The 22,789-nt window shown below is 43.8% G+C and overlaps 1 protein-coding gene across 1 annotated transcript in view; it reads left to right on the top strand.

Moving 5' to 3' along the window:
• Positions 1–10,588: 10,588 nt before the first annotated feature.
• Positions 10,589–22,789, top strand: part of DCAF12 (DDB1 and CUL4 associated factor 12) — a 36,819-nt gene continuing 24,618 nt past the window's right edge. Inside the window, exons 1-2 of the mRNA XM_086416637.1 lie at positions 10,589–10,931; positions 12,260–12,514. Coding sequence (XP_086272763.1) covers positions 10,854–10,931; positions 12,260–12,514 — 333 coding nt within the window. The 5' untranslated portion in view covers positions 10,589–10,853. The remainder of the gene's footprint in view (positions 10,932–12,259; positions 12,515–22,789) is intronic.

The following is a 22,789-nucleotide window of genomic DNA, read 5'->3' as shown; positions in this document are numbered from 1 at the left end:
TCAGTCCTTCCAACGAATATTCAGGACTGATTTTCTCCAGGATTGACTGGTTGGATCTCCTTGCAGTCCAAGAGACTCTCAGAGTCTTCTCCAACACTACAGTTCAAAAGCATCAGTTCTTTGGCGCTCAGTTTTCTAGTCCCACTCTCACATCCGTACACGACTACTGGAAAAAACTTACCTTTAACTAGAATACGTTTGTGATGTGTATCAAATACCTTTGTTTCTTATCCTTTTATATAACATAAGACACATTAATGAAGTTAACTTTATGTTGAAGTGTTTCACTTACAAGATATCAAAGTGAAGCATGGACGTCACCCAAAGATTTTGTGTCCTCTTCTGGGGAAAGAGTTGGTGTATTTTTGGTTGTATGCGAGATAGTTGTATAGTGTAACACTATAGTGTAACATGCCCACTCCAGTGTTCTAGCCTGGAGAATCCCATGGATGGAGAAGCCTGGTAGGCTGCAGTCCATGGGGTCGCACAGAGTCGGACATGACTGAAGTGACGCAGCAGCAGCAGCAGCAGCAGGTGAAAGTATGATTTTGTTATTATTCTTATCTGAAGATTAAGTCTAACTTGAGCTAAGTATAGATTTTAAGTTGACAAGGGGTAGACTGGGATTAGTTGTATGTGTCAAACTTTGCTAGGCTGTTGTTGTTGTTGTTTGTTGTTTAGTTACTGGGTCGTTTCTGAGTCTTTTGAGACCCTGAAGACTGTAGCCTGCCAGGCTCCTCTGTCCACGGGATTTCCCAGGCAGGAATGCTGGAGTGAGTTGCCATTTCCTTCTCCAATCTAGGTGTTGTGAAGGTATTTTGTAGATTAGATATTGCTGGCCAATATTCTACATAGTTAACAATACCGTATTGTACAGTTGAAAGTTGCTAACCTGACCTGCCTCTTGAGAAACCTGTATGAAGGTCAGGAAGCAACAATTAGAACTGGACATGGAACAACAGACTGGTTCCAAATAGGGAAAGGAGTATGTCAAGGCTGTATATTGTCACCCTGCTTATTTAACTTATATGCAGAGTACATCATGAGAAACGCTGGGCTGGATGAAGCACAAGCTGGAATCAAGATTGCCAGGAGAAATATCAGTAACCTCAAATATGCAGATGACACCACCCTTAAGGCAGAAAGTGAAAAGAACTAAAGGGCCTCTTGATGAAAGTGAAAGAGGAGAGTGAAAAAGTTGGCTTAAAGCTCAACATTCAGAAAACTAAGATCATGGCATCTGGTCCCATCACTTCGTGGCAAATAGATGGAGAAAAAGTGGAAACAGTGTCAGACTTTATTTTTCTGGGCTCCAAAGAAAGTCACTGCAGATGGTGACTGCAGCCATGAAATTAAAAAACGCTTACTCCTTGGAAGGAAAGTTATGACCAACCTAGACAGCATATTAAAAAGCAGAGACATTACTTTGCCAACAAAGGTCCATCTAGTCAAGGCTATGGTTTTTCCAGTGGTCATGTATGGATGTGAGAGTTGGACTATAAAGAAAGCTGAGCACTGAAGAATTGATGCTTTTGAACTGTGGTGTTGGAGAAGACTCTTGAGAGTCCTTTGGACTGCAAGGAGATCCAACCAGTCCATCCTAAAGGAGATCAGTCCTGGATATTCATTGGAAGGACTGATGTTGAAGCTGAAACTTCAATATTTTGGCCACCTGATGCAAAGAGCTGACTCATTGGAAAAGGCCCTGATGCTGGGAAAGATTGAGGGCAGAGGAGAAGGGGACAACAGAGGATGAGATGGTTGGATGGCATCATCAACTCGATGGACATGGGTTTGAGTGGACTCCGGGAGTTGGTGATGGACAGAGAGGCTTGGCGTGCTGCAGTTCATGGGGTTGCTAAGAGTCGGACACGACTGAGTGACTGAACTGAACCTAAAAGAGTAAATCTTAAAAGTTCTCACCACACGTAAAGAAAAGTAACTACATGAGGTGATGGATGTGTTAGTTAACCTTAACTTTAATGTAGTAATCTTTAAAAAACCTGTCTTCCTCCTTTTTTTCCCTAACAGTTAACTCAAATCTGACCCTACAGTGTCAGATCCCGCAAGTTAAGGGCTGAGTCCCACAAACTGCCCTCAACTTCAGGTTTGAATGGCAAGTAGTAGGTCCCCAGGTTACTGACAACTTCTGTTTCACTTGGATATAAGCAGGAGGTTCCCATGACCTCCTCCCCTTTGGATTTATTTGCTAAAACAGCTCACAGAACTCAGGGAAACTCTTACATTTACAGGTTTATTATATAACAAAGGATATGATAAAGAAGACAGACATACAGCCAAATGAAGAGCTACATCAAGGTGGTCTGAGAGAGTCCTGAACACAAGAGCTTCTGTCCCTGTGGAACTGGGGGTGCATCACCCTCCCAGTAGTACATGGATGTGTTCACAAACTTGGGAATTTCTTGAACACTATACAGTTGGGATCTGTATGGTTCAGTTCAGTTCAGTTCATTCGCTCAGTCGTGTCCGACTCTTTGCAACCCCATGAACCGCAACATGCCAGACCTCCTTGTCCATCACCAACTCCTGGAGTTTAACCAAACCATCACAAGTTCAACCAGGCCCAGAAGTAGTTGAAAAAATGGCAGAGGTCCTGGGTTCCATTTCTCACCCATGGGTTGTCTGCTTATGTGACTTGACTTTTTTGGCTTCAGTTTCCTACAAATGTATGAGTTCAATGAGATAAACTATCTTTATAATGGGCTTCCCAGGGACGCTAATGGTAAAGAACCTACCTGCCAATGCAGGGGACATAAGAGACGTGGGTTTAATCCCTGGGTCGGGAAGATACCCTGGAGGAGGGCGTGGCAACTCATTCCAGTATTCTTGCCTGTTGAATCCTATGGACAGAGGAGCCTGGCAGGAGTCCATAGAGTCGCAGAACTGGACATGACTGAAGCAACTTAGCACACACATGTATCTTTATCGTATTTTCTGCCTTTAATAATCTATGACCCAGGATCAGAAAAATATTTCCACAGGGGTGAAATAATTACCATTCACATGCCTTGGGGACTTCTAACATTTTCACATCACCAGAGAGCAGTTGTTAAGCTACCATCTGTGCCAGTTCATGCTCCTAGGTCTTTCAGGTCTCTTTTCTTTCTATGTTTTATTTTGGTTTGTATGAATTAAAATTCCAAGTACTTTTGCTAACAGAAATGATTTCCTCCTGAGCCCTTTGCTAGCAAAGATAATTAATTAGCTCCAACACATTAAGGGAAATGTGTTGTGACAACATCTGCTTTGTTTGTTCCAAAGAATCTCTGCAAGTAAACATGAGGAATTCTTGTTACTAAGCATGTATAACACAATTCAATTTGTCCAGAGTATTAAAGTATTTTACAGCATTTCTTGTTATGTATTCTTCCTGGCAAGACCAAAACAAAGAGAAAGTAAGAAACAAGCAGGTCCTTTGTCCCCCCGACCATTGATGGGCTTCCTGTAGCACAGTGCATTGTGACGGAATGGTTACCAGGGCTGACTTGAAGGTTTGGAAATGAAGATAATGGGAATTATTTAGGTTTTTATTTAAAAGTATAAAATAGTATAGTTTAGGGCTTCTCGGTGGCTCAGTGGTAGAGAATCCACCTGTCAATACAGGAGACACGGGTTTGACCCCTGACAGCGTAAGGTTCCACATGCTAAGGAGCAGCTATGCCCGTGTGCCACAACTAATGAGCCTGTGCTCTAGAGCCTGGAAGCCACAGCTACTGAAGCCCTAGAGCCTGAAGCTCCACAAGAGAGGCCACTGCAATGAAAAGCCCATGCACAGTACCTGGAGAGTGGCCCCCACTTGCCGCAACTAGAGAAAAGCCTGTGCAGCAGTGAAGACCCAGCCCAGCCAGAAATAAATAACAAAAGTTTTTTAAAACAGTATAGTTTGAAATAATCTTTTAAAAGAACCATTTATGGATATAGAAATACAGATACATTAAAAAAAAGAATTAGAAAGTTACACATTCATATGTAAACAGTGGTTATCTGAAGGGTGGAATTATGGGAAATTTATTTTTTGTGTCTTTTAAAAACATTTATTTATTTGTTTGTTTCATTTTTAGCTGCATCGGGTCTTAGTTGCAGCACTCGGGACCTTGGCTGCATGATTTTGGATCTTCCCTTGTGGCGCACAGTTTTCTCTCTAGTTGAGGCTCCTGGGCTCGGGAGTTGCAGTGCTTGGGCTTAGCTGTCCTACAGCATGTGGATTCTTAACCACTGGGCCACCAGGAAAGTCTCTTTTGTGTCCATCTTTTCCTTTCTTGCTTTCCAAGATTGCACTTTGAACACATTTTTTTTTAATTAGAAAAAAAAGCTATTTTAAATAAGTAAATAGATTTACTCAAGATTCTGAAAGCAAGTTATTGCAGCATTACTCTCATCACAGTCTCTTCCCTGTACCTACTGTTGATGTCACTATGAACATACCTAGCAGACTTTGTGAAACATACATTTCACTTACTCTTCATTCAATCATTCAACGTCTAGGGAATATATCAAATGTGGTAGATGCCTTCCCAGGCACTAGGGATGTAGGGGTAAATAAGGGTGTCATTTGTTTGAGTAGCTCTCAAGCTAGCGGGAGAAACAGTCATATTGGGAGAGAAAACAGACCATTACAATACAATGTGATAAATTAGCCATAAAAAGTTTCTATGGGCTCAAAGAGGAAAAGTATCTTAGCCAGACTGAGAGATGAGTAATGGTAGGAGGAGACTAGTCACAGAAAAGATGATGCTCAGGTCCAAGAAATTATTTACTAAGAATGAATGATTCTGGGATTTCCCTAGTGGTCCAGTGGCTAAGACTTCACCCTCTCAATGTAGGGGGCTTGGGTTTGATCCCTGGGGAACTAGACCCCACATGCCACAACTAAAGATCCTGCATGGCACAACTAAGACCCAGCACACCCAAATAAATAAATATTTAAAAAGAAAAAAGTGAATGATTCTTATTAGATACTCGAATGAGTAGACAAACAAGGGACACATTAATCTTGGAAGTTTCAAATTGTGCTCATTCATTAATGTATCCATTTAGTCAACAATTATTTGTAGAGAGCTAGTATGTGCTAGGCACTAGAGATATAATGGTAGCAAAAATAACTATAGTTCTTGTTCTTGAGGAGCTTATCTTCTAGTAGGGGAGACAGCCATTAATCAAATAATCATATAAATAAACGTAAAATTCTAATTGTGTTAAGTGCTACAAAGGAGAAGCATATGGTGCTATGACACAGAATAATTCAGAGGGGAAGGATTATAACTAGTCAAAGAGGCCAGGGAACAGTTTTCTGAGGAAGTAATGCTTTAACTGAGATCCAAAGAATGACTAAGTATTACAATAGAAAATAGTCAAACAGATGAACTCAGTTCAGTTCAGTCACTCAGTCGTCTCTTTCCGACCCCAGGGACTGCAGCAGGCCAGGCTTCCCTGTCCATCACCAACTCCCGGAGCTTGCTCAAACTCATGTCCATCGAGTCAGTGATGCCATCCAATAATCTCATCCTCTGTCATCCCCTTCTTCTCCTGCCTTCAATCTTTCCATGAACTAAATAGAGGTAAAGCTGTGCCCAGATCCTGGAGCAGGAGGGAGCATTTTGGTTAGGAAGAATTGAAAGAGGGCTAGTATGGCTGGACCTGAGAAAGGAAGAAGAGTATGGTGTGAGATGTAGCTGGAGTCAAGTTAGGAACCAGATCATGCAAGGTCTTATAGGCCAGATTAAGGATTTTATCTTTATCCAAAGAACAAGAGAAAGATATTGAAGAAAGTTAACCTGGAGGTGAGAATGGGGATGACTTATTCAAATTTGCATTCAAAAAAGCTGCAGAACGCAGAACAGAATAATAAAAGAGGTAAGAGTGGATATTGGTAGTTCTTCTAGGAGACCTTCACAAATGGTGGGATCAATAAGTGACAGAGTTGGACTAGGGTAATGGAGAGATGTGAATTGACTCAAGATACTGATAAAATAATTAGGGCTAGGTGATGGAATAGATGTGTGAGTAATTGAGAGGGTATGAGAACTGGGAGAGGCAAAGGTGATTCCCAGTTTTTCACATATCTGGAGAGAATTTTTGTTTTGTTTGTAAAGCTGAAAGCAATGTGGTAAATTCAATGTCCTCTCGGGTTCATCTCAGCCTATGGCTACGGTTTTAAAAATGTTCCCCTTCCTGGCCTGATTGTCTCTTATAAATTACAGAAGAATCCAGGTGAAAGAATTTAGAATGTTTCTTTTCTCCTGGCTGTTCCACACAGCTTGCAGGATCTTAGTTCCCTGACCAGGGATCAAACCTGTGCCCCCTACAATGGAAGCACAGAGGCCTAACCACTGAAACGCCAGGGAATTCCCATAGAAAGTTTATTTCCTTATATTGAGGTATACTTACTTAAACTGCACAATCATTAAATCTACAGCTTGATGAAATTTTATATATGTGTACACTAGTATAATCATCACCAAGATTAAGATATAGGTATTTCCAGCACACCAGAAATCTCCTTGGGTTCTCTTCCCAGCTAGTAACCACCAAGAATAATGACTATTTTGATTTCTCTTACTGTAATGTAGGCTTCCAAGGTGGCGGTAGTCATAAAGAACCTGCCTGCCAGTGCAGGAGACACAGGAGACTCGGGTTCAATCCCTGGGTCGGAAAGTTCCGCTGGAGGAGGGCATGGCAACACACTCCAGTATTCTTGCAAAGAATCAGGCACTACTAAAGCCACTTAGCACACATCCGTTACTGTAATATGGTGATATAATAAGAAATACATATATCTGGTTTCATCTCTGGTTCAGCAAGAGCTCCTAAAACTCTTGTAATTTACCAAGTGATAATGTTAGAGTACTCTTGCCTGGAAACTCCCATGGACGGAGGAGCCTGGTAGGTTGCAGTCCATGGGGTCGCTAAGAGTCGGACACGACTGAGCGACTCCACTTTCACTTTTCACTTTTCACTTTCATGCATTGGAGAAGGCAATGGCAACCCACTCCAGTGTTCTTGCCTGGAGAATCCCAGGGATGGTGGAGCCTGATGGGCTGCCGTCTATGGGGTCGCACAGAGTCGGACACGACTGACGCGACTTAGCAAAGCAACAGCAATGTTTAGAGGAGAAGCTTCTGTTATTCATAATAAGTCCCTTTCAACCACACTTGAGTTTATGTTAGTAAGGTGACTCAGGATGGGCCCCTAGGGCTTCCCTGGCAGCTCTGAGGTAAAGAATCCACCTGGAGATTCAAACAGGAGACACGGTTTGCTCCCTGTTCTGGAAGGATCTCACAGGCCTCAGAGCAACGATAGCAACTAAGCCCACGAGCCTGTGCTCCAGAGCCCAGGAGCCACAAGTACTGAGTCCATGTGCCTCAAATACGAAGTTTGCTTGCCCTAGAGCCCGTGCTCTGTGACAAAAGAAGCCACAGCAATGAGAAGCCTGTGTACCACAGCTAAAGAGTAGCCCCTGCTCTCCACAATGAGAGAAAAGTCTGCACAGCAACGAAGACCCAGCACAGCCAAAAACAAATAAAATTATTTTTTAAAAAAATTAAAGAAGGGCCCCTGGAGAACTTTAGGATGGGGGCTGTTTGCCAGAGGAATCAACTTTGTAATTAGAATGTTGAAACTTTCAATCCCACTCTCCTAATTGTCAGGAAGGAGGGAGGGAATGGGGACTGGGGACTGAATTAATTACCAAGGGCTAACAATTTAATCAATCATGCCTAAATAATGGGACCTCCATATAAACCATAAACCATAGGGTCTGGAGAGCTTCCAAGTTGGTCAACATATCCATATGCCATGAGGTGGAACACCCCAAACTCCATGGGGACAGAAGTTCCCATGCCTCAGGACCCTTCCAGATCTCATGTACCTCCTCATCTGTTTATTTGTATCCTTTTTAATATTCCTTGTGTGTGCATGCTCAGTCATGTCCAAGCCTTTGTGATCCCATGGATTGTAGCTCACCAGGCTCCTCTGTCAACGGAATTTTCCAGGCAAGGATACTGGAGACTAGGTTGCCATTTCCTCCTCCACGGGATCTTCCCGACCCAGGGATCAAACCCACAGCTCCTGCATTGGCAGGAAGATTTTTTTACCACTGAGCCTCCTGGAGGTCCCTAATATCCCTTATATTAAACCAGTAATAGTATTTATGTTCAGTGAACCATTATGGCAAACTATCGAACCTCAAGAAGTCATGGGAACCCTGTTAATCTATTTTACTATTGATTGACATTTGAACTACATTCAACTTTATGAATTATTTATGACTACTATGAATAGAGTTATTACAAATATTCTTGTAAATGACTTTTGGTGGACAAAAACACTCATTTCTATTTGGGTTTACAGCCAGAAGTAAACTGCTCCTACACGTGTTTAGCTTTGGTAGGTACGGTAGGTAGGTAGATTTTTTTTCCAAATTGTACCAATTTACCACACCCACTAGCAATGTATGAGAGTTCCAGTCGTTTCTCACCATTACTTTGTATTATCAGTCTTTTAAAAACAACTGTAAACTTTAAGACTTCTGAATGAAGTTTGGGAAGACCAAGGCAAAAGAAGAGGGCAGCAGAGAATGAGTTGGTTGTATAGCAATACCTATTCAATGAACACGAACTTGGGCAAACTCCAGGAGATAGTGAGAGACAGGGAGGTCTGGCATGCTGCAGTCCATGGGATCGCAAAGAGTCGGACACGACTTAGCAACTGAATAACAACAACCCATTTTCAAATAACTCTTCATTCTATTTTATTTCCACAGAAATGGTGAGCTCTGCTGGAAGGTACATTCAGGGATAGTTCCTGAGATGTCAAGATGAACTGCACCAACCTGGAGGATGAGGCTATAGCCTATGACAGCCACAGAGGAGACCAAGATCTAAGTGCAGCCCAATATGAGCCTAGAGATTCTCAAAGAATTCCAGACTCTTGCCCAATGAGCTCCTGAGTCATCCAGGGCATTGTGAGGCAAGACAGAACTGGAACAACAGGCTCAAGAAAAGGAAGCTGACCCACTTCTGATCCATTTACTGTGTGTATGTCTCTGAAGGGCTAGACCTGACCAAGTAAGATGGAGCTGCCTTTCCCAAGGTGGAATTAGGGGTTAGTGGCAGTGCTGACTTGGGATGGCGGAGGACACTGTCTCAATCTGGTCTTTGGTTCGGCTTGGAAAACAAACCCAGATCTCCTCCTAGGCAGAACTTCAGATGGGCCAACAGAGCTCCCTGGAGGTATGAGGCCTGAGGCCTGAAGCCTGAAGGGATCAGCAGGTAACTGGGCACTAACAGCCTGAGGCCCATCAGGAAGCTTTCTGCTTCCTCAAAGGATTTCTTTGCCTGAAGAAAGGTGGGGGCTGGCACTCACACCCCTACGGAATCTTCTGAAAATGGAGGCAAAGGTGATCCTGAAGAAGCCCCCTTGCCTGGTGACCAATGTCAGCCCTCATTGAACTGAGAAGTCAAAAGCTCCTCTCTTCTCTGTGATTCAGATTTTCATCCTATCCGCCCTGATGGAGACACAACCTGGGCCCTGGGGGACAGGCAGCCAGTGGCAGTCCCCTGTTCGTTCCAGTCCTCAGGACTGCGTGGGAGACCTAAGAAAAAAATTACGGGGGCACGCCTATTTCACACAGCACAAAAGACAGGGTGGCCGGCAGGTCACGGGACTCTAAAGGGAGGCGAGGTCCCACGCAGCAGCTAAAGGAGACGTTACGGGGCGGTTGCGACTTGGGCAGCAGAGTCAGGCGGAGGAGAAGGCCAGTGGAGGGAGAAGACTGTGGGAAATGAAGCCTGAGAGCTCCCCAGGGGTAGTGTTGAGGGGTACCTGGGCTGATTGTGGCAAGCAGGGTAGGTTCTCTACAGTGTTAAAGTCCGGATATGCTGACAATGATTTCGAGTCAGATTCTACCTTGTGGGGTGGGGTGCAGTGTTAGTCTGACTTTTTGTGACCCTATGGACTGTAGCCCACCAAGCTCCTCTGTTCATGGAATTCTCCAGGCAAGAATACTGGAGTGGGTAGCCATTCCCTTCTCCAAGGGATCTTCCCGACCAAGGGATTGACCTGGGGCTCCTGTATTGCAGTTAGATTCTTTACTGTCTGAGCTACCGGGGGTGGGGAGAGGAAGTTAAACGCCTCCTCTCACAGAGTCCAGCCCTTGGTGCCAGGGTTTGGTTTCATAGGTTCCGGAAAATGCACAGGGCTCAAGAGATATAACCAGTGGCGACTGCGGGGTAAAGGCGTGTTGGGAGGGAGTCCTTCCGCGAGCGAGGTTAAACGTCCTCACTTCCGGGTACGTCCGGATGGGCGGGTGCGGCTCGGGTGTCGGCGGCCAAAACCCAGATTCCTTTGCCCCGACGTCGCGAACCTCCAGCGGCCGTCGAACGTCAGTTGAAAAAGAGCGGGCGGCCGTAAGCAACAGCCGCGAACTCTACGGCCAGCCCTAAACCCCGCCTTTCTCTCCGGGCTGCGTCTCCGTGGCGACGCGAAACGAACTGCGGCTGCGCGAGGGTGACGGAGCGCGGGCGAAAGGGAGGGGGTGTTTTGGTTCCAGCCGCTCGCCGTCCTTTCTAGACTTGGTCGTCTACAAGCTTCGGGTTCCTGTCTCCCCTTCCCTTTCCCTTCCCTTTCCCTGCCCCGGTCCTCCCTCCCTCCTTCCCTTCTGCCTGCCTGCCTTTTTTTTTTTTTTTTTCTATTGCCGCCCGGGGTCCGGGCCATTTTCCGGGCCGGGCGCACTAAGGTGCGCGGCCCCGGGGCCCAGTATATGACCCGCAGTCTCGCTCCCCCGCGATTCCCCCGCCCCATGTGGCTGCGGGGCCGCGGCGGCGCTGCCCACTATGGCCAGGAAAGCAGTTAGCAGGAAGCGGAAAGCACCCGCCTTGCCGGGAGCTGGGAGCGACGCTCAGGACCCACAGGTGAGGGCCGAGACGCCTGGCCCCGGGTGATAAGGCCGAGGCACCCGGAGAATAGGGTTCGCACATTGGGAACCGGAACGAGGTCCAAGGTCTTGGCGGGGGGCGGGGGGAGGGGTGATGTACGGAGGTGCGTAGAGCGGTGTTCTAGCCTATAGGATCAGGCCTGGGTCCTTAGGAGTTCTTTAGGCGCGCAGGGGTCAGAAACTAAAGGGAACTTGAAAATGAGGCATATTCCGGGGATATCTACAGGCGGGAATGTGGCTTGAGGAGAAAACAATCTGGGCTTCGGAGAAAGGGAAACCGAAGTCGAGGAGAATCGGGGACAAAACCTCGCCTAAGATATTGGGAGGGAGAGTGAAGTCCGTCTTTCGGTGGCCGGGGAACGGAGATGGTGGCATCTCTCAGGAATGAGCCTCCCTATGGGTACCCAAGCCCCCTAGATAAACAATTTCCAGATATCACCCTGTCCCGCTTTCTGAGTCTTGAGTCTCTTCAGACTCGTATTTCCCGTTCCTCCCACCCCGCTGGTGTTTGATTTTTCGAATTCTACAACTGCCTGGAGCGCGGACCTGGTGACAGGCAGACGGCCATTGCTAGGGCATCCCTGAAAGACCTGGGACCCTAGCTGGGCTTCTTGGGCCGCACCTACCATGCTCCGCGTAGAGTACAGGCTGAGAGGGAGAAGGGGGGCCATTAGAGATGCAGCCCAGGTCTGTATGGTAATCTCTGGTCCCTTCATTCCCTTCCCTATTAAGGATAGTTTTAAGGTTAAGGAATCCATCTGGAATGTGGGAGACCCTGGTTCGATTCCTGGGTCGGAAAGATTCCCCTGGAGAAGAGATAGGCTACCCACTCCAGTATTCTTGGGCTTCCCTTGTGGTTCAGCTGGTAAAGAATCTGCCTTCAATGCGGGAGACCTGGGTTCGATCCCTGGGTTGGGAAGCTCCCCTGGAGAAGGGAAAGGCTACCCACTCCAGTATTCTGGCCTGGAGAATTCCATGGACTGTATATTCCATGGCATCGCAAAGAGTCCAACAGTACTGAGTTGAGTTTTACTTTCACTTTAAGGTACCTGAATCCTTCACTTTAAAAGGCCTTAAAAAACCTATTGTCCTCTTTTATGCTTTCATTACTTTGTCTTCCAAGTTCTTTTTTCCCATGGATATGACTCTGAGCAGCATCTTTTCTGTGGCCTTCAAGATTGACTTTCCTGTTGCATTGTAACTCTGTTCTATGTAAATCCTGCGAGATGAGTTCTGTAATATGCGAGGATCCCCAATTCTGACAAAAGTCGGCAAAGCTTTGATTTCTCCTTTTGCTCTCCACAGTTTGGCTGGGATCACTCACTTCACAAAAGGAAGCGACTCCCCCCAGTGAAGAGATCCTTAGTGTACTACCTGAAGAACCGAGAAGTCAGGCTACAGAATGAAACCAGCTACTCCCGAGTGTTGCATGGGTATGCAGCACAGCAACTTCCCAGTCTCCTGAAGGAGAGAGAGTTTCACCTTGGGACCCTTAATAAAGTGTTTGCATCTCAGTGGCTGAACCATAGGCAAGTGGTGTGTGGCACAAAATGCAACACGGTAAGTGTCTGGGTGGATATGAACTTTTTCCTGGCTCTGGATATATGGCTCCACATGCCATAGTATCTCTCACTGCTGGTTTTCCCCATCAGTTCTTTGGGGAGGAGGCTGCCTTATTCTCCGTTACATCCCCTCTTATCTGTCCATGACTTCTCTATTCCTTTTTCCACTTCCACATTTCTTTTCTGATAAATCTTAAGAGGAGTCTAGTTCTGCAGGCCTCTTGTATTATGGATATGCCACTGCTTCTAGATTTTTTTTTTTTCCTTCTTTTTATCTTGTTTTCAAGTCAGAGACCTCAGAGGAGAGGAAAGAATGATGGTCAGGGCATCATTCAGGATACAGGATAGTGAAAACCTTGGTGTTGTCTGCTAGCCTAAGGGCGTATATAGAAGTATTTAAACTCACACTTGGCTGAAGATAGTTTGGTTCAGTCGCTTAGTGGTGTCCGACTCTGCAACCCCATGAACCGCAGCACACCAGGCCTCCCTGTCCATCACCAACTGCTGGAGTCTACCCAAATCCGTGTCCATTGAGTCGGTGATGCCATCCAACCATCTCATCCTCTGTCGTCCCCTTCTCCTCCTGCCCTCAATCTTTCCCAGCTTCAGGGTCTTTTCAAATGAATCAGCTCTTCACAGCAGGTGGCCAAAGTATTGGAGTTTCAGCTTCAACATCAGTCCTTCCAATGAACACCCAGGACTGATCTGCTTTAGGATAGAGCAGTTGGATGTCCTTGCAGTCCAAGGGACTCTCAAGAGTTTTCTCCAACACCACAGTTGAAAAGCATCAATTCTTCGGCGCGCAGCTTTCTTTATAGTCCAACTCTCCCATCCATAGATGACTACTGGAAAAACCATAGCCTTGACTAGACGGACCTTTGTGGACAAAGTAATGTCTCTGCTCTTTAATATGCTCTCTAGGTTGGTCATAACTTTCCTTCCGAGGAGTAAGCGTCTTTTAATTTCATGGCTGCAGTCACCATCTGCAGTGATTTTAGAGCCCAGGAAAATAAAGTCAGCCACTGTTTCCCCATCTATTTGCCATGAAGTGATGGGACTGGATGCCATGACCTTCATGGCATGGGACTTAACTGCCATGGACTGATGCCAGTTTTCTGAATGTTGAGCTTTAAGCCAACTTCTTCACTCTCCTTTTTCACTTTCATCAAGAGGCTCTTTAGTTCTTCACTTTCTGCCATAAGGGTGGTGTCATCTGCATATCTGAGGTTATTGATATTTGTCCCAGCAATCCTGATTCCAGCTTGTGCTTCCTCCAGCCCAGCGTTTCTCATGATGTACTCTGCATATAAGTTCAATAAGCAGGGTGACAATAGACAGCCTTGATGTACTCCTTTTCCTATTTGGAACCAGTCTGTTGTTCCATGTCCAGTTCTAACTGTTGCTTCCTGACCTGCATAGGAATAAGGCAAATACTTTATTTTAGGGGATAGAATCTAAAGATGTATTTTTTATTAGAAAGGGTAGGGAAGTGTGTGTGGTGGTATATTTCAGGAAATAAATGCTTGGTTTTTGCAAAGTAGCCTTCTGAAAAGGTTTCAGAAGCAAGAAAATTGAATATGACATGAGTAGGAGAGTATTTTTTACATAGCATGACTTAGATAATTATTAGTGAATGAAGGGAAAATTTTATCAGTAAATTTAGCCAGAACAATTAAAAGCTGGATAAAATAAGTCAATCCGTGATTGGATATTGTGGATATTGATTGGGATAGAAGAGTACAAATAGTATGATGTCAGGTAAATAAAGACCCTGGTTCGGATACCGATTTTCACACCAACATGTTCAGGCTTAGCTTTAAGAAGTTGGTTTATCTTGTTTACCTTGAAGGTGTCAGGGTGAGGGGGGCCTGGGTGGGCTGCAGCTTCCTCTTGCTTACAGCCCGGACAGTGGCCTGGACTAAAGCCAACATCCTCAGCGCCTTATGCTAGAGCTCAGCCACCTCAGCCTCTTTCCATAGACATGGTGAGCACATTCGCAGGTGGATTCTTATGCACTGTAGGACCAAGGTCTCCATAGACAAAGATTTACATATTAGTTTTAAGGAAGAGTACAATACCATGGTGGTTGAGGCCAAGCTTTCATTTCCTCTTCTGTTGAAGGCTGCTTATTATAAAGAAGTCTTTCAAAACCAAATAGTGGTGGCAACCTCCTGCAAAACTTCCTTTTCTCAGTCACTCAGGCTACCACTCTTGTTTTAAGCAAACTGTCGTCATTGTCACTTGACGCAGAGGAATTTAGAGGAATTCATTGCACACCCTACACAAACCATCGTAGTGTTTTGCCCAGCAAATGTTGCTAATTGTAAACTGAATCATTATAGTCTTCTGTTTCTTGATTTTATTGATGACCTTTTGAAGGTGAGAATAACATTCGGTAGTAATTTAACCTACTCTTGATACGTTCCTCTTTCTGTCTTCCTATTTCCTCATGACTTAAAGTGTATTTCCTTCCTAGGTCCTTATGACTCAAAATGGAAGCTTGTGTTCTTTTTGTAGTGTTTTTCTTTGCTTAGCTTTCAGAACCAAAATTGGGAATCAGAAACAGTGCTCTTCTCTGCATTTTGTAATATTTGGTAAATGGTTCCTTTATCTGTGCCTTTGTTTTCCAATCTGTAAAATGGGAATGGTAACATCCAGTGCTGAGAATGTAGCTGTATACATCTTCAGAAATATTTCAAGTTAGCAATATCTTATTCTTCAAAAGGAATAGTAGTGATAATGAATCCAAAGCCTTTTCCCATGCTCTTAGCACTCCCTGGGACTTCCCTCAGTTTAAAAGGAAAATTACTTAAATAGTTAGAACTCTCTTTGGCTAACAGTTGAACATTTTGGGGAGGGAGGAGTTCATGTCTGATTCTTAGTAGTAAAGTTTTGATGTATTGAAATTTTACTGTCAATGAAATGATTTAAATATAGGAAAAATATACCACAACTATTTATATTCTAAAATAATCTTTTAATATGTATCTGTGGGTTAGAAGCTCTTTTTCTCTTGGCTGCTGTTGGTATTTATGAGCTATGTGTACATAGGTCATTTGACACAGATCATTTCCAGACTAACTGACTTGGGGCTGTAGTACAGAAACATTTGCTGAGGCAGTGGGTCTTCCTCTGTGAAAAAATTAGCAGAAGTATTGTAAATTATTCTGTAGCTTGATTCCTACAGTGGAAATTTCCCTGTGCTATAGGCTTACACTCAAACTGGAGGCAGTCCTTCAACCTCTCTGAATTCTCTGGGCCTAGTAATTACAGGAATTAGTTGGCCAGCTTATGTTGTTGTGGTGGTTGTTTATTTTTTCCCACACTACACAGCTTGTGGGATCTTAGTTCCTTGACCAGGGATCAAACATGTGCCCCCTACATTGGCAGTTTGGAGTCCTAACCACTGGACCACCGGAGAATTCCCAAGTCAATGTCCTAATCATTAATGACATTGTTCATTCACTAAGTTATGTCTGACTCTGCGACCCCATGGACTGCAACACGCCAGGCTTCCCTGTCCTTCATCGTCTCCTGGAGTTTGCTCAAAGTCATGCCTGTTGACTTAGTAATGTCATCCAACCATCTCATCCTCTGTTGCACCTTCTCCTCCTGCCCTCAATCTTTCCCAGTATCAGGATCCTTTCCAATGAGTCAGCTCTTCACATCAGGTGGCCAAAGTCCTTCCAATGAATATTCAGGGTTGATTTCCTTTAGGATTGAAACATTAGTACATTCATATTTTTACTAAATTATTTAAAGAAGAGGAGGTAGTCTAACCTTAATGGGAATATGGGTTGGGGAACCAGGATGGATAGGTGTATTTTGCTGGTATAGTGTTACAGACTCAGGTTATGTGCAGAACCATACAGAAAAGCTAAATAAGAGTAGCTTGCCAGGCACAAAAAAACATTTGAAGAGAAAATATTTAGTTTTGTGCTTTTAATTAGTTGAAGTTTGAAAGGGGGTAAAGATTGAAGTTGGTGGTTTAGGAGTCACCCTTTAGTGTATAAAGGATTATTAAAACTGTTCTGTTCTGTTACCATGGAGAGAGGGTAGCGAGGTCACTCTTGCATTTTATAAACCTTCCCTAAAATTGCAAAAATGTCATTTTACGTATATTTTCTGGGCATAATGTGGGGAGAGTGGTGTAGGAGAGCAGTCTGTAGATTTTATTACATTTTCTTTCTTTATTTGGCTGCACTGGGTCTTTGTTGCAGCACTTGGGATCTTTCGTTGTGGCATTTGGGATCTAGTTCTCTGACAGGGATCAAACCCAGGCCCCCTGCATTGGGAGCCCAGAGTCTTAGCTAATGGACTACCAGGGAAGTCCCTCACTACATTTTGAAGGGGTGTTAGGAGCCAGAAATGGGTAAGAACCATTGATATTGACAGAGAAGTTCAAACAGAGCCTTGAAGAACACCTGCATTTATGGGCCAGGAAGAACTGCTATAGGGGGAGCAGGGAGGTCAGGGGAAAACCCAGAGTATACCAAAAACAAATCAAGAAAGTGGATATTTTGAGAGGGGTCAATTTGGGAAGGATGGTGATAGGCAGAGTGATAAGGTATCCAGAGTTTGGGGTATTTAATTTTAGACATGAACTCTTATTTCCCATTTTTTGACTTTTGAAGACTACTCACCTATAGTAGATAAAATTGCTCCTTGCAGCTAGGGCGAGCTCCACCATAGGGAACTATGGAGCCTCAGTAGAGGATGTTAGAAAGGATTTACAAGGGTGACTTGGGGAAAGACTTAAGTATTAATAAACTGGATTTTCACAGGAAAATCTCTTTTGAAATTATTTTCACCAAGACCCCAAAGCCTAACTGATAGTACCAGGCCAACTCCTGGTTGCCAGAGCTGCTTTTATCTTTCTCACCATCTCCCAAGTCATGGTCAGAGATATACTGCTGACTTCACTGTTAGGCTTGGTGAATCATTATGATGCAGACAAGACAAACTTGGGCTGCAGTTTGCTGCCAGATAAGACAAAGAAGGACCTTGCAGAAGCCTAATTTGGGGGTGGAGTGGAATGCTAGTTATCAGAGTTAAGAAAACAGCTAAACTTTTATGTCTTTGAGTTGACATATTCAGATTCCTAAAATCATAAAAGCAGAATATGAAACTCAATTTGAGATACACGGAAACAAAGAAAAAATGTGGGAGTTTTGTTCTGACCGGATTTTTAAAATTCATTCCTCCTTGTCTCACTATTTTATTTTCCCAAAGGGATTACCTTTAAAAAATGCTTTAAAATGCTTGCAGAATTCCTTGGGTTCAGCCAGATGTACATCTCAGGTTAACAGCATTCTTATCTGTATGATCTGCCTGTATTTTGTAGTTAAGATATTAACCTGCTAACTAGGTTTTAGTTTTTTAAATGGCATATGGTTATTCTTTGTCTAGTAAAACATGTTCACAGTTATCCCAGAACTAGTCTTCATCTTATTTTAGAATATTTGACTCTTGTGAAAGGAAGAGTTTAGATGTGAAAGCCGTAGAATTGCTGTCTTGGCAAGTTCATTCTGCTGGCGCACATGTGCAGAAGTGTATCTAGATTGAAAATCATCAATCATCATGGAAATGCTTCCAAAAGTCTGAAGTTCTGTGTCAAGTTATTTGATGTTATAAGGCTTTAGGAAGAGGAGCAGTAGAAATAAGTTTATGCCTATTATATGTGATGGTGCTAGAGTTGGCAGCTCCTTTCTGACTAGGCTTCATCTTGAGAAGACCTTGCTTGGCTTAACACAGGTATGGGCTCCAGAAACCCCATTTAGTGTATTGCAGGCTTTGGTCATCCTCTGTATGTGAGAGAATTAATGGTCAGGAGTGGTAGGGGCTGACCCATGTACTGGAGAGGCAAGAATATACAATGGACAAAAGACAGTCCTCAATGAAAATTGATGCTGGGAAAACTGGGCAGCTACATGTAAAAGAATGAAATTAGAATGTTTTCTTATATACAGAAATAAACTCAAAATGGATTAAAGGCCTATGTTTAAGACTGGAAACTATAATAAAACACCTAGAAGAAAACATAGGCAGAAAACTGACATAAGGACTTCCCTGGTGGTCCAGTGGCTGAGACTACACTCTTAATGCAGGGGGCTGGGTTCAATCCCTTGTCAGGGAACTAGATCCCGCATGCCACAACTAAGAGTTTGCATGCTGTAACTAAAGATCCCGCATGCCACAGCAAAGATCGAAGATCCTGTGTTCCACAACTAAGACCCAGCACAGCCAAAAAATGAATACTAAAAAGAAGACTGACATAAATCACAGTAGTATTTTTTGAATATATCACCTAAGGGAAAAGAAAAAGAGCATAATAAGCAAATGGGATCTAAGTAAACTTTAAAGCTTTTGTACAGCAAAGGAAACCAGCCACAAAATGAGAAGACAACCTACTAAATGCAAGAAAATGTTTGCAAATGATAAAAACAATAAAGGGTTAATACCCAAAATGTGTAAACAGTTCATACAACTCAATATCAAAAGAACAAACAACCAATTAAACATTGGGCAGATAGACGTTTTTCCAAGAAGAAATACAGGGACTTCCCTGGTGGTCCAGTGGTTAAGAATCCACCTCACGGTGCAAGGGACACTGGTTTGATCCCTTGATCTGGGAAGATCCTACATGCCTCGGAGCAGCTAAGCCAGTGTGCCACAATTACTGAAGCCCATGCGCTTAGAGCCTGTGCTCTGCAGCAAGAGAAGCCACCACGATGAGAAGCCCAAGCACGGCAACAAAGAGTAGCCCCCATTCTCCACAAGAGAAAGCCAGCCAGGGGCAACAAAGGCCCACCACAGGCGAAAACTGAAAATAAATCTTTAAAAAACAAGATATACCAGATGGCCAGGAAACACGTGAAAACGTGCCCAGCGTTTTTAGTTACCAGAAATATGCAAATCAAAATCGTGAGATATCACTCACACCTGTCAGAATGGCTATTATCAAAAGACCACAAATAACAAGTGTTGGTGAGGATGTAGAAAAAAGGGAACCCTGTATGCTGTGCATAGGAATGTAAATTAGTACAGCTACTATGGAAAACAATATGGAGGTTCCATGCAAACTGAGGATAGATCTGCTGTGAGATCAGCAGTTCTGTCTATGACCAAAAAAAAGTAAAAGTGAAAACCCTAATTCAAAAAGAAACAAGCACCTGTGTTCATAGCAGCATTATTTACAGTTGCCAAGATATGGAAGCGACTTAAGTTTCTTAACAACTGATAAATAAAGAAGATGTGAGGGACTTCCCTGGTAGTCCAGGGGCTAAAGACACCACATGCCCAGTCCAGGGGGCCCGGGTTCAACCCCTGGTTGGGGAACTATATTCTACATGCCGCAACTAAGATCAAAGATCCTAAGTGCTACAACTAAGACCCACCACAGCCAAATAAAAAGAAAAAGGATGTGAGATACAAGCACACACCCATACATATATACATGTGTGTGTATTCTCAGTCACTAAGTCATGTCCAACTCTTTGAGACCTCATGAACTGTAGCCTTCCAGACTCCTCTGTCCAGGGGATTTTCCAGGCAAGAATACTGGAGTGGGTTGCCATTTCCTCCAGGGAATCTTCCCAACCCAGGGATCAAACCCATGTCTCCTGCGTCTCCTGTTTTGGCAGGGGGATTCTTTACCACTGAGCCACCTGGGAAGCCCATATACACATACATACACACACACACACACACACAATGATGGAATACTACTCAGTCATAAAAAATGAAAACGTGCCATTTGCAACAACATGGGTGGACCTGGAGGGTATTATGCTGAGTGTAATAAGTCAGAGACAGATACACTATGTGTTATCACTTACATGTGAAGTCTAAAAAATTAAAGTATGTACAGAACAGAAACAGATTCTCAGATATCAAGAATAAACTAGTAGTTACCAATGGGGAAAGGGAAGAGAGGGGAAGGGCAAGAAAGAAGTAGGGGATTAAAAAGTACAAACAAACAGAAGTACAAACTACTATGTGTAAAACAAACTACAACACAGGGTATTATAGCCAATATTTTATAATAACTTTAAATGGGAGTATAAGCCATAAAAATTTTGAATCACAGTGTTGTATACCTGAAACAAATATAAGTAAATTAGCTATGCTGCTGCTGCTGCTGCTAAGTCGCTTCCGACTTAGCAGTCGTGTCCAACTCTGTGCGACCCCATAGACAGCAGCATACCAGGCTCCGCTGTCCCTGGGATTCTCCAGGAAAGAACACTGGAGGGGGTTGCCATTGCCTTCTCCATGAAATACTTAAGTAAAAATTTTTAGAAAAAAGATTAGGGCCTGAACAGCAATCCTATGGAAGGATTCAAGAATTTTAGGGCAGCTTTTCGTAACCAGAATATTGATAAGTGTTTTGGTGGTTTCTTCCTTCTCTGGGACTTTACCTCCTATTGCTGGGTGTTTCACATTCTTGGCTTCTGCTCCATAGATGACAGCAGCCCTGGACCTTGGACCCTCAGTTATTGTGACAGTCAGGCCACATGCACCTGTGTACACAGGCAGACATGCATTTTTAGGCATTGTGCCCTCAGTTGACAACCACCTCCGAGCTTGAGGTATGCTCTTTATTTCATAAATAGTCTGTTGGAAGCTTGGGATGTTGGAAAATGAACATAGGGGGAACATGTTGACTCTTGCCCTCCAGGCTTTATTTTCTGATTTGATCCTTGATAGGCATTATAATCAGAGAAAACTGTCTTTACTTCTTGTCAAGCTGACATATGGGCATTTTTTTTCTGTTGGATTGTGAGTGGTGCCTGGATCTGGTTCAAGATGAGAATCAGAGGAATGAGTTTTTCCTGGTAATATCTAGGAGTGTTGGTCTCCAGCTTGACCTTAAGCAAGATTCTTCATGTGTTTCCTGGTCTAGGAGATAAATGGAAGAAACTAACCAAAAGTGGCAACTGGGTTCAACCCAGAATTATGGTTGGACTGCAGCTTCTGGTTTCTTAAACTGATTCCACTTGAATAGCCTTACAGGCCTTCAGATCCTCAGAGGCCACCAGTCCCTCTCATACGTTAAGCAGGGATGTTTTCATCAGGACAGTTTTTGAATGTGAGAATAAATAGGATAATGTTTCTCCATTTCATTGGCTAGAATATAGTAGGACAATTTTGTGGTTTGTGTCTACTTTTACTAAATTTATAAACATTTATTGATTTTCTCCCAAAAATAGCAGAATGCTACTTTGTGTGGGATTAGAGTGTATCTATAAACAATATCTGTAACAGTATCTATAAACAATATTTATAGAAACAAATCTGACAGAGCTGGAAGGGACTGTAAAGATAACAGTTCTAACCACTGACCTCCCCTTTTTCTTTTAGAGTTGGAGAAACAGACCTAAAGGGAGAAAAGTTACCTGCCTGAGATATTCCATATTGAGTTAGGTGTGGATCCCAGTTTTCCTTATTCCTTCTCAGAATTGTTTGTTATACCAGGTACTCGTCAGCCTTTCACTGCAGTACCCCCAGTGGCAGAGGACTGCCTGACCTCTGCTCAGTTTGGTTGAGATGTGATACATAGCTGTGGACAAAGGGAATGACAACATAGATGCCTCACTAGAAGTGTCAGCCAGGACTGCTCCAAGAAGGAAGTCATTCCTAGCTAGGATATTCAGAGGGGATTTCCTGGAGGGGGAAGAGGCTTCTGCAGTGGAAAGGAAGCAGGGATGTCCATTTTATAGCAGAGTCCGGAACACACAAGGAGTGTGGAGGGACTCTGCTGCTGCTGCTGCTGCTAAATCGCTTCAGTCATGTCCGACTCTGTGCAACCCCATAGACAGCAGCCCACCAGGCTCCCCTGTCCCTGTTTAGACTCATTTGGCTGATGCTGGGCAGAAACAAGAGAAAGTAGTTCAAGTCACTGGGGGTTTGATTGACGAGACTAACTGAATCTCCTTTGGATAACACTTTTTCCTAGACTCATGTCTAGTCTTTAATAATGAATAATCCTGTTAATCACCTTTTTTACCTGGAGAATTGAGTCACATGCTTCGCAGCATGGCCCTGGTGAATTTATGGCCTGTTCTGGCAGTCCTGGAGGCGTGGAAGACGGGAATGAAGGTTTGCTAACTTCCTGAGGAATGTTAATAAGACAGTCTGCTGCTGCTACTGCTGCTGCTGCTCACTTCAGTCGTGTCGGACCCTGTGTGACCCCATAGACAGCAAGTCTATGTTACTAAGTCTAATAAGACAGTCTAGTTACTTCATCTGGTTCCTGTTTTCCTTGGACTTGTCC

Source organism: Bos grunniens, chromosome 8 (genome assembly GCF_055505025.1).
Source record: "Bos grunniens cultivar Pamir isolate PY7600 chromosome 8, Bosgru_T2T1.0, whole genome shotgun sequence".
Classification (NCBI taxonomy): domain Eukaryota; kingdom Metazoa; phylum Chordata; class Mammalia; order Artiodactyla; family Bovidae; genus Bos; species Bos grunniens.
The sequence above is the reverse complement of the archived record's forward strand: the minus strand, read 5'-3'. Positions and strand labels throughout refer to the sequence as shown.